Raw genomic sequence first — 12,125 nt, 5'->3', positions numbered from 1 at the left:
CTATTGACCATCATTTTATGACAAACCATTTTATATCAATGTAAATTTAATGCTGTTAAAGCATCATGCCTCCAGATTCATGCTTATTTTCCAGTACCGTTGGCCTAGTGGTTAAGGCGTCCGCCTTCAAATAGGTAGGTCGAAGGTTCGAGCCCCACAGGGAGCGTGAATTTAAGGATGAATGTTTCTCTTGGGACTCATTCCAAAATGGCCGCTTCGTGAGCCGCGAGGTAGTTAAAATGAATGTAACCGATTTCTATGTGCCTGGCATAGTGGTACGAGTTGCCAGGTACATGGTATGCAAGCAAAAGATGTTTCATAAGTCAGAAATGGCTGGCCCTTTCAGTAGGGGTGACACTATAATAAACAAGACCTTTTATAGCAGATAATTTCACTCTTTGTTTGATAGGGTGGCCTCTATTAACCATCATTTTATGACAAACCATGTTCTGATAGGGACTTTATCAAGGTAATTTTAATGCTGTTAAAGCATCATGCCTCCAGATTCATGCTGATTTTCATGAAAATTTTCAAAATGTATTTAAAAGTCAAAAATATGTTGATTAATACTGCATATTAAATAATTTATGGTAATTATTACTTGAATCTTTTTACTTTCTTTAAATCTTAGTACATTTTTCTCAAGTGTTATTTTCTTGAAATGAAATATGTTGGCTTATGTGGAGGCATGCAGCTTTAAAGTAATGGTGGTTAATTTTTTCAACAAAAAAAACCCAACAAAAAACAACAACAAAACAACATTTTAATATGTATTTCAAATATTGACCAAAACAACAAAAATGTTTCATCTGGATATTCTTCTGAAATATTTCTAGAAAAAACTACAAAATAATAATAGACTTCAGTGATTTAGCATGATCATTTCTATGATGAATAATATTTTGTTCTAAGCAACTTATTTCTGCTATATTCTACATAGAATTAAGATGTGTAATATCAGATCATGTACCTCACTCTTGCCAATGATACCTGTTATATAAAGTTTTTGAATGGTTGTCGTGTATCATACTATATACTATCAACCTAATTATTTATGGTCTAAGAAGCATTAAAAACAGCAAAATTACATGAGAATTGCAGACTTGGTTTGATCGAGTTTGTACATGTGGTTAAATGGAAAAGTGCAACACCCTTGCGCCCCCTAGCACCGGCTTGAGCAACACTCAATCGTCAACACATGATAGTGCTGGCATCAATGATCCAGAAGGACCAGAAAAATATAACAACACTGAAGTGAAATACGGAGCAACATTTTAGCACTTTACACCTGCTGTTGTGATGTATAAATATCTTGAAACAAGAGGGCCATGATGGCCCTGAGGTCGCTCACCTGTATATAGGCCCCCCCCCCCCACCCCCAGGCCAATTTTTACCCAAGGGCTTTTATTTGTTTATTTGAACAGACTTGGTAGACACCCATAAGAAGATGTTTCATGCTAAACATCTAAGTTCTAGCTCATTGGGTTTTTTAAAAGAAGATTTTAAAGTTTTTACTATACACATATGGTTAAAAACAATGACACCCCTGGGGCAGGGCCAGTTTTGACCCCCGGGCTTTTATTTGAACAAACTTTGTAGATATTTACTTAAAGATGTTTCATGTTTAATATCTAAACTCTAGCTATTTGGGTTTTTTCAAAGAAGATTTTTAAGTTTTTGCTATACACATATAAGGAAAATCAATGACCCCCCCGGGCGGGGCCAGTTTTGACCCCAGGGCTTTTATTTGAACAAACTTGGTAGACACTCATTAGAAAATGTTTCATGCTAAATATCTTAGCTCTAGCTCTTTGGGTTCTTTAAAAGAAGATTTTTTAAGTTTTTACTATATGCATATAGGGAAAATCTATGACCCCCTGGGGCGGGGTCAATTTTGACCCCAGGGCTTTTATTTGAACAAACTTGGTAGACATTCACTAGAAGACATTTCATGCCAAATATCTAAGCTCTAGCTCATATGGTTCTTTAAAAGAAGATTTTTTTAAGTTTTTACTTTATGCATATAGGGAAAATCAATGACCCCCCGAGGCGGGGCCAATTTTGACCCCAGGGCTTTAATTTGAACAAACTTGGTAGACACTCACTAGAAGATGTTTTCATGCCAAATATCTTAGCTCTAGCTCTTTGGGTTCTTTAAAAGAAGATTTTTTTAAGTTTTTACTATATGCATATAGGGAAAATCAATGACCCCCTGGGGCGGGGCCAATTTTGACCCCAGGGCTTTTATTTGAACAAACTTGGTAGACATTCACTAGAAGATGTTTCATGCCAAATTTCTAAGCTCTAGCTCTTACGGTTCTTTAAAAGAAGATTTTTTTAAGTTTTTACTATATGCATATAGGGAAAATCTATGACCCCCGGGGCGGGGCCAATTTTGACCCCAGGGCTTTTATTTGAACAAACTTGGTAGACACTCACTAGAAGAAGCTTCATGCTTAATATCTTAGCTCTAGCTCTTTGGGTTCTTTAAAAGAAGATTTTTTAAGTTTTTACTATATGCATATAGGGAAAATCTATGACCCCCTGGGGCGGGGCCAATTTTGACCCCAGGGCTTTTATTTGAACAAAGTTGGTAGACACTCACTAGAAGATGTTTCATGCCAAATATCTAAGCTCTAGCTCTTAGGGTTGTTTAAAAGAAGATATTTAAAGATTTTTCTTTCGGTTGCCATGGCAACCAGAGTTTTGCATGGAATTAAATTCTTTGAACAATTTTTAAAGGTGACCACCAAAGGAACATTCCTGTGAAGTTTGGATGAAATTGGCTCAGTGGTTTATGAGGAGATGTCATTTAAAGCAAAAGTTTACGGACGGACGACGGACGGACGAAAAGCGATCACAAAAGCTCACCCTGTCACTTTGTGACAGGTGAGCTAAAAAGTGATCCCTCAGAAGCATTACATGTTCAATGCATTTGAACTTGCTGAGTGACCACTATCATGAAAATTCTGACAAAGCTGATGTGATGTCCTATAGACTAATGTTATAATGTATGTGAGACCACCATAGTATATATGTATGTTGTATGTAATATGAGACTGGGACTTCCGGAAAAAAATGTAACCTTAGTAAACACGATTCAAACAGATACATACTTGTTATCAATTAATATCCACCATTAGGACTTATCATTCTGGCGTCAAGGATAAAAACAAACAAAAAGGAATTACTTATATAATATTTGGATATATTTTTCATGTGTTAATTGATGGATTAAGACGTTAACCATGAACAATTTACCAGCATGTCCAAGTTTTGATCTTGAAACAGATAAATCCAATGCAGGCACGCGTTGGGAGAAATGGATTGGGCGCCTCCAAAATTTATTTGTGGAGATGAAAATAACAAACACTGACCAGAGAAGAGCATTATTACTACATTACGCTGGAGAAAAAGTGTACAACATCTATGATGTAAAGAAAAAGGACAGCGCAGCGACTTATGACGCAACAAAAAAGGTACTTAGCAACTATTTTGCTCCCAAAAAGAACGTTCAAATTGAAACTTTAGATCATACAAGCAATTAGAAGGACAAACGCTCGATGAATATGTGACTGAATTAAGAACTTTGGCTAAGATCTGTGCACAATGAAATTTTACAACAAGTGATACAACATGGCAGCTCAAATCAGCTTAGAAGAAGAGCGTTATGTGAACCAGATAAAAAAACTCGATGACATTATTACAATGGGACGTATGCTTGAACAATCGGATATGCAAGCATCCGCAATGGAAAATTCTGAAAATTCAAGATCTGTACACAAGGTTTCAAAGTTAAATAGAAGAACAGGTGGACATGTGCCGATGTCTCATGGCCGTGGGAACAGTAGAGAGTCGTATGCAAATTCTGGAGGTCATGGGAAATCTGGTCCGAAGAACCAATCGAATTAACGAAGTAGACCACACGATGGTGTGTTAGCCAATACATACGGAAAATGTGGTTAGGAGTTCCCGCACAAAGATAAGCTCAAATTCCATCTTGAATTTCTGTTTAAATTCTATATATTTTGGGTTTGAAGCGTAAATATATCTATATATGTTGAACAAAATTTAGACGCCAATTGAATCACTGAATAGTTCTAAAACAAGTCATGTGACTTGAACAAACCCTTGAATGTACAATAACAGATATTGTGGATATTGTATGACTGAAACAAGTCTAAGTCATTCATTTGACATGTTCTTTAACGTTTCCAGTGTTCACTGTGACAACTATTGTGAAGTCCTAGGGCTTCATGCCCATGTGGGTCAAGTTAGGAAACCATCATTTTATTATTTATATGGAGAAAAGTTTTGTTCTTTTGACTGACTAATGTATTCATTTTTAGGGCATTTACAGAATAGTGAATGAAAAATTCAAAACTAAGAAATGAAAATTTTGCCTGGGTCTCCCTTTAAGACCAAATCAAAACTATTACAACTAGTCTATGCATTCTATGTACTGAATTTTGAGGCTATTATTTTATCAAGTTTTGTCTTCTTCCTCTGTGACCTGGACGGTGATTCAACATCTAAACCAGTTTCTGTAAAATCATCACCATAAAATTTTTTCTTCCTTTTCCGTGTAGATCTAACCTCTGACATGGTGTTTCTTATACTTGTGTCTATGTCATTTTGCTGGAATTCCGGAGAGTTTTTGTCCGTACTTCCATCTCCCTTTACATCATCATCAGCAGCAGCAGCAACAACTGTTTTTCTTGTAGATCTTGTACTTTCCTTCTTCGACGAATCAACATTAAAGTATTTCGATTTCAATTCATTAGTTCTATCATTCTCTCGTTCCTCGTCACTGTATGTTATTAGCTCTTCAATTTCAGTATCACTTTCAATATCTTTGTCAACATCAGCATCACTTAACTGGGAACTGAAACGTTTCCTGGGCACTGATTTCCGACCTTTCTTATTGGACCTTGATTCTGGTGAAGATTGACCATCCTGGGAGTCTTGGTCAATCTCTTGGTCACTCTGAGAGAAAAAGTTTTCCCGTGCTCGATCAGATATTGTACTGAGAAAGTTTACTGCATCCTCCTCCATAACCTCAGTTGATTCATCAAGATTATGTTTGACTTTTTTATGACGATTCAGATTACCTGAAAAAATATGTCAAGTATTCTATTGTATTGTCAATTAACATTTTGTTCAGAACATTTGAAGATATACTCAAGTCTCATATACATTAGCAGGGCCAACTTGTCTTTTTACTGGAAACATTTTTTTACATGTCCGTATGATATTTATAAGGTTAATTCTAGAAAAATTTCACATGTCAGTAATTTTAAGTTCTGCGCGTTACGTAGTATAGCCGCAGAACGTATGTCTCAACGTTATGTCGCACATAAACTAGTGCGCGGATCACTGATGCGTATATCACGTGATCAGTGATTGGTCATGTGGTTTTAGGCGGTAAAATGCTCGTGGAAATCAGTTCTACGCTCGGTTTCGATTGTGAAGGACTTTTATTCAAATTCGAATATTGTATTTCAGCCATTTGTTGCAAATGGCTTTGTAATAAATATTTGTGATAAATCGGAAACATAAGACATAAAACAGATTTTATATAAAAAAATATGTAACAGTCATACAATCATTTATGTTGATAAAATATTTGTAACAAGCTATATAGGTATACTGTAACTAACCCTGGTATGATAGGAACAGTTTTCCAGAGTCTTTTAACATTCCTTATAATGGGCTGATTGTTTAATCTCTGGTTTTTAACCTGACTTATCATATCTTGGTTCATATAGTTTGTAAGGATATTCACAAAACGATAATATACAAGTGAAATTGTTTATCTTTTTATATGTATACGGTTTGTCGTATCATAATGTATATTTGTATGTATGAAAACGAAGTTTTACAATAACATGTACTTGTACACACTGCTCAAATAATAAACAATCGTAAGCCTTGCCCATTGCAAAACTGTGTTTGTGTTTTGTGCTAAATAAGGTTAAGACAGGCTGTGAAACAACCTGGGCAATACAGACTTTGCCACCTGCATTAGTTGATTTTTTACCAATTCACACACACATAATTCAAATATGAGATTTGCTGCTCCTCAAACAGCAACAATATTTTACACTTCATAGATATCATGACATCAGACATTTTCTTTTTATTCCTAGCAAAATTTCGATCTAAACAAAAGTAAACATATAATTAAAAGAGCTACAGTCATTCACAAATTTTATCATGTTGCTTAAATTTTCACCTTGCACATAAAATTGATATGAAAGCATGTGCTGACTGACAAACATACTATTATCTGTTATCATTTACACCAATTGAATGAACCCTATGGGCGATTAATGTCAAGAAATATTGTTTTACCTTTAAGTGTGAAGCAGGCTTGACAGATAGAGCATGTGTAAGGTTTACTGTCACTATGCATGTGCATGTGGCCCTGTAAATTATGCTGACGTCCAAACTGTTTACCTGAAATATGTAAAACACATCAGTGTAATTAGTTTAGCCCTGAAGTTATGCTGACAGATATATCGTAATAACTGCTAATGTTAGAAAGATTTATCTCATAGCATTAAAATACAGGACATTTTTTTATTTTAGAAAATTCCAAAACTTAAGTACCAGTAGTTTATATGAAAGAAGTTAAACATAAATATCAATTTTTTTTCTCTAAAGATATTATTCTGTTTAGAAAAAGGTAATTTGAGTTAATTGCACAATTCAAGAAATCGAAATATGATAATCTTCTGAAAACAATGAATAATAATGTAGACTTTGCAGTGATAGAATGAACATTTGATGAACCACTTCTTGTAGCAATTTATCACTGAACATCATTATAATGTATCACTTTTTGTCACAAATTTACAGATGGTTACATATAAAAGTTACACACCACATAATTTACATATGTATGGCTTTGTGTTGGAGTGGACTACCATATGAGCTTTCAGTGTTTGTGGCTGTGTGAAAGTTTTACTACATACTTCACACATATATGCCCTCTCAGCATTATGAATTAACATGTGACGCTGCATGTTCGCTTTTTGGTTAAAAGATCGGCCACAATCCGGGCAAGCATACGGGCGTAGACCAGTATGTGTAAACTGATGAGACTTCAGATGATGTTCCTTAAAAAATAAAATGTAAAAATACATATACAAATTACAAGTAGCAACATAACATCACTCTGTATGCGCTATAAAAACTGATTAATAAATACAAATAAGAATTATATTTTTTTTTTTGGTTTTGAAAGCCCCACTTATTTTTTTTTTCATCAATATTTTTTAAAAAAAAGTAAATTTTTTCATTTCTTCTAAAAAAGTTTTCCAAAATTTTTAAAAAAGGTTTGGTTTTAAAAAATAAAAATTAAAACCCAAGTTTTTTTAAACAAAGAAAAAAATCAATAAAATTTTGTCTTTATCGGGAAAGGGAAATTTTTTATCAATCCCAAAATATTTTTACTTTCTTTGAATTTCCATTCCCATTCGGGTACAGAAAATATGGGGGGGGATTCCCGGGGGCCCTTTTCGTTTTTTCCATGGGGGATCTCTTAACTGAGGGGGAACCGAAAGATGCGGTCCCCAATGTTTTAAAACTTTTAAAACCCCCCAAAAATGGTTAAATGTTTAACCAAAATTTTTTTGGAAAAGGCTCAGTCTATGAACTAAAACTCCTTATCACAGTCCGTACATTTCTCACTTCCAGACACATGCTTGTCCTTAAAATTATCAGATAGATTCAAAATGCTTGATTTTTATTAGAAAAACAGATTTAAATGTTAATCAAGCCTAAATGTGACAGCTACATTGTACATTTTATTAAGCCATGAAGAAAGAAGTCTACAAAATTGACTATATCATATATCATAATAAGTGAATGTACAGATATAACAGTTAATAAATAACTGAGGCAGATTTTATTAAAAATGTATATGTAAGTGAATGATTGTATTTATAAAAAATATTATGTTTTTGAAATATGAATAAATGGAAAAAAACAACAACAAAAACTATATTAACTGTGTTGACACAAAATGTTTTCTTAACAGAAGAGTTAAATCTTACCTTATGTATACGTAGTTCGCTGGGAAATGCAAATCCTCTGTTACAAATGTCACACACATAAGGTTTACTTCCCATGTGCACTGTCTCATGCCTCTTCAAGTGACTGATTTGTGTAAACCCTTTATCACATAATGTACATACATATGGTTTAACATTGTCATGTGTCAACATATGTGTATTTAGATGACTCAGTTGTTTGAAGTATTTCTCACATACAAGACACAAATGGGGTTTTATATCTCCATGATCTAAAATATGGGCAACCAAGTTGTGTTTTGTTGTGTAGGACTTTGGACAGATCTTACAAAGCCATCGTTTATTCTCGCCATGACCTACATACTGGTCATCATCAATCTTGATGTTAACATCCAGTCTGTCAATATTCATAAATGCAGCTTTACCATCATCACTGGACATAGATTTTTCCCTCCGAAGTTTAGACATAATGGATGTTCTTTCTGATGAAATTTGTTCATCATTGTTCAACTGTGTGGACTTGTCAAAAGGTGGTTCAATTGGATTTACTATAGAAATAAGACCACCTTCTGCTGCTTTTGAATTAACAATCTTTGGAAGAATTTTTGCTCTGCTTCCAATGCTCATAATGGAGATCATAATAATGGTTGCTGTTGAAGTTTGTGTTGTTGTCATTAATGCTTTTGCAGTTGAATCATTAAAACTTGGTGATGTTAGAGCGAAAGGATTTACTGGATCACTTCGACCACCTTTATTTGCAGATGGAGTATTTGTAACAAATTCCTCAGATTTTCTTCTATTGCTAGCAATTTTTTTAAGCGATGTATCATACCAACCTTCATCCTGTTTCTCCTCTTTAACTTCTATTTCATCCATTTCCTTTTCAGTAATATCAGACTCAGCATTGAGATTGGACAAGCTCTGTGAGCACTGGAAAGAACCGAGAAGATTTGCTCTAATGTCTGCAATACTTGGCTCAGTATATCTTACAGGTTTTTCTTCACCATCTTTGACTTCTCTCATGTCTTTGGCATCTATAACAGTATACTCAGCATCTGTATTAGATTGAGAAGTAATTCCTTTAACTGATGAAGAAGATTCAAATGTATCTTCATGAAATGTCTGGGAAGGTGTTGGAAAACATGGCTTTAAAGATGGAACCAACCCTGATATTTTTTGTGAACTTGATGTTGAGACAGTAGGTTCATCAATTGGCTCTGTTTTTATTTCTCTTGAATAATTGTAAACATAGTCCACTATTAACCTCTCCTCCACATCAATGGGTTCAATCAACATTTGTTTAAAAGACTTAACAATTGTATCCATATTGTGCCCCAATTTACCTTTTAGTACAAATTGTACATTACATTTTGAGGACATACTTATTGCTGAGTCATCATGTGCTAGATAGCTTTGTGTACTGCTGCAACTCTCATCCTTTATAGCTTTGTCAACTTTTCCACTATGGACCGTTTCTCCTGTTGTTTCTACATTAATTTGTGCAAAATTATTCCTTGAATTCTGTCCTGTTGACTGTTGTGCTTGAATCTGACCAAGTCCATCATTTTTCAGGTATGGAAAGTTTTCAAGAATATTACTGGAACAATTTCTAGTGTCAGCATCAGACCCATCTGTATCATCTAGAGTCATTAAGCTACTCTCTTGTTGAAAGATTCTTGGTTTGTAATCTTCATTCATTTTGCTCTACCCTGCTGTTCTGTAACACTTCATTATCTGGTCACTGGAATTACTAGAAAAAAAACAACAAAACAATATGTTTAAAAAATGTTGTTAAATTGTATAGTAGTTCAAGAAATATTAAAAGGTAATTCATCAGTATTTTCATTTTAGTTCATATTTAGCAGAAGAATGTCAAAAGAAACAAAACGTTTATAACATAAAAATGTATTTCATCATCAAATTATTCTGACAAGTTTAATTAACAACTTTTTTACAAGGAACTGCAAGACAGTTCTTGTTATACATTGTCTTTTCAAACATTGGTAGGAATTAAAGTATGGTGTAGGTGTCACAAGGTTATAAAATTAATGTGCAGCCTGTATGACCGTGACTTGAACTCGGGACCCTCGGAATACAGTACCACGGCTCTACTGACTTAGCTATCCAGCCTCTTACAGTATCTCCCCTACTTTTTTCAATACCATGACATAGAATAAGACTAGCTTTATAGTGCACGCATTTAAAAACATAGTTTACATATAATATAAGTAAAATCCCATCAAAGATGAGATTTACTTTTGACTTCTTCAATCTACACTGGTATGACTCCGATTGTTACCCAGTATCATGTAGATGTAGACATTCAGGTATGGTTTAGAGGCACAAATTAAAGCAGTCACTGACTAGCCTCTAAAAAGGTACATAGGCCTAATCAGTGATAATGATTATTTTAATAAAGGAAAACAAAATAAGATTCTATTGATATCATTAATGACAACTGTTATTGAAAAAGTTGCATTCATAGAGTTAACTTTAAGAACTAAAAAAGAAAACTTTTAGAACATAAAAAGAAAAATACAACAACGGAATTGACAAAACATATGACCAAGGATAGAGTGAAGAAAAAATGTCTGCAAAACTTTAACAGTTTAACGGATAAAATATTGTTACCGCAGGTATATCAAGAGTTGCTCAGACTGTCTGGCGAATATTTGAGCGTAGCTTGTATAAAAAAATTAAGTGACAGCAGACTTACTGGTTTGTATCCAGCACAGATTCCTGTTTGTAGTCGTATATTTTTCCAGATAGACAGAGGAAAAACACGGAAATAATTTAGACAGGTTCTGGGACAATCGGAACACCTCGGGCGACATCAAGAATTTCCGAACTTGACGGAGATTGCCGAGTTGTTACGATTGGTTTTGGGAACCCATTCGGAACTGCCTCGGCTATTATCTACAATATTAATCCGAAGACTGACGGAAAGGGCCGAGTAGTTGCGATTGTTGGGAACCATCAGCAACACTTCGGCCCTTTCCGTAATTCTTCGTAGATGAATAATAGCGGGGGGGGGGGATAGGCTGAACACCACCAATTCCACTCTTACCTAGCGCACGATTTGTGTGCAAGTAAAAGGCCAAAATAAATGTATTTAAAAGATATTCAAATTTAAAGAAAATGAATAAGTGCATAGTCATACAGCTGCCATGACATAAGGGCATATATTTAAGTATTTTCAGGAATGTGTACTTACGTAGGAATGACTACCGCTTTGAAGGCGCCTTGATATTAATAAATGTGCACAAGAACCCATTTAAAACTTAAATTTATTGTCTAGATATTCAGTATAACTTAATTACACACTTGCCAAGCTACTAGTTCTATAACACGGAAGCAGATAAAATGTCATTCAGGTAGTGTTATTTATTTGGTAACCATGCAGCGTTTCTTCTGTGCATCACTCACGAACTGTGTTACTTAAAAAACGGCCTTGGTCACATTATATCTGTAAGTGTAATATGGCAAATGTCTCATTTATACCGAATATTAAAAATAGTAATATATACGATTTGTATTGAAAGGCCTACGTAGAAACACAAAAGTCGCCTTCAATAGCATTGACCTTAATTATTTATGAATAACCCGACGAAAGTAAACGTAATTTAGGGAAACTTAAAGAAAAGAAAAAACCCAAAAACATTCACATTCCTTTCAGGATTGAACTAGCGTTAGTTAAGTAAATTTATTTTATTCCACCCATTTCATTATAGAAAGATATGTATTTAGTAAAAATTTTGGAACATTCTTAATTACGACCTGAGACTTTCTAAGCGGATACTCATGTGCCATATGCTTAACAGCAAAGCGGGGAAAGCATTATTTAAAAATGCCCATTTTAAGAGTTGCACCAGTAAAAAAATACCAATGTTAACGGACGGTGACTCAAACAAAGTCTCGTATGTTTCGCAAAGAAAACCTTTCATTCTTGTCTGATAAAATAAAATTGAATTGGTGGACATATCTAGCTGTAAAGGATTCGAATCTATCTGAAATCACGATTATAATTCAGTATTGATAAATGATAATGATGTTATTATATTATGTTGTATTAATACATTATTTCAGACA

General features: G+C 34.3%; 1 protein-coding gene across 1 annotated transcript; it reads right to left on the bottom strand.

Annotated features, from left to right (window-relative positions):
- Positions 1–757: 757 nt before the first annotated feature.
- LOC132754474 (uncharacterized) lies at positions 758–10,882 on the bottom strand. Its single transcript, XM_060745106.1, has 6 exons — positions 10,753–10,882; positions 8,061–9,786; positions 7,662–7,714; positions 6,887–7,173; positions 6,355–6,459; positions 758–5,111 (listed from the first exon to the last, which is right to left on the bottom strand). The coding sequence occupies exons 2-6, from the start codon at positions 9,732–9,734 to the stop codon at positions 4,456–4,458; spliced, it is 2,775 nt and encodes a 924-aa protein (XP_060601089.1). The 5' UTR covers positions 9,735–9,786; positions 10,753–10,882; the 3' UTR covers positions 758–4,455.
- Between the last annotated feature and the right edge of the window lie 1,243 nt (positions 10,883–12,125).

This window comes from Ruditapes philippinarum, unplaced genomic scaffold, assembly GCF_026571515.1.
Source record: "Ruditapes philippinarum isolate M1 unplaced genomic scaffold, ASM2657151v2 ctg134_1_1_1_1, whole genome shotgun sequence".
Lineage (NCBI taxonomy): Eukaryota > Metazoa > Mollusca > Bivalvia > Venerida > Veneridae > Ruditapes > Ruditapes philippinarum.
This window is presented reverse-complemented; position numbering and strand designations above follow the sequence as displayed.

What these genes read in the sequence shown, in the direction of transcription:
- LOC132754474 (XM_060745106.1), bottom strand. Translation starts at nt 9,734, where the DNA reads ATGAATGAAGATTACAAACCAAGAATCTTTCAACAAGAGAGTAGCTTA. An exon ending in GCGAACTACGTATACATAAG is followed by an intron (nt 7,715 to 8,060) that starts GTAAGATTTAAC and finishes GATAATTTTAAG; the next exon opens with GACAAGCATGTGTCTGGAAG. An exon ending in ATACATATGTAAATTATGTG is followed by an intron (nt 6,460 to 6,886) that starts GTGTGTAACTTT and finishes TACATATTTCAG; the next exon opens with GTAAACAGTTTGGACGTCAG.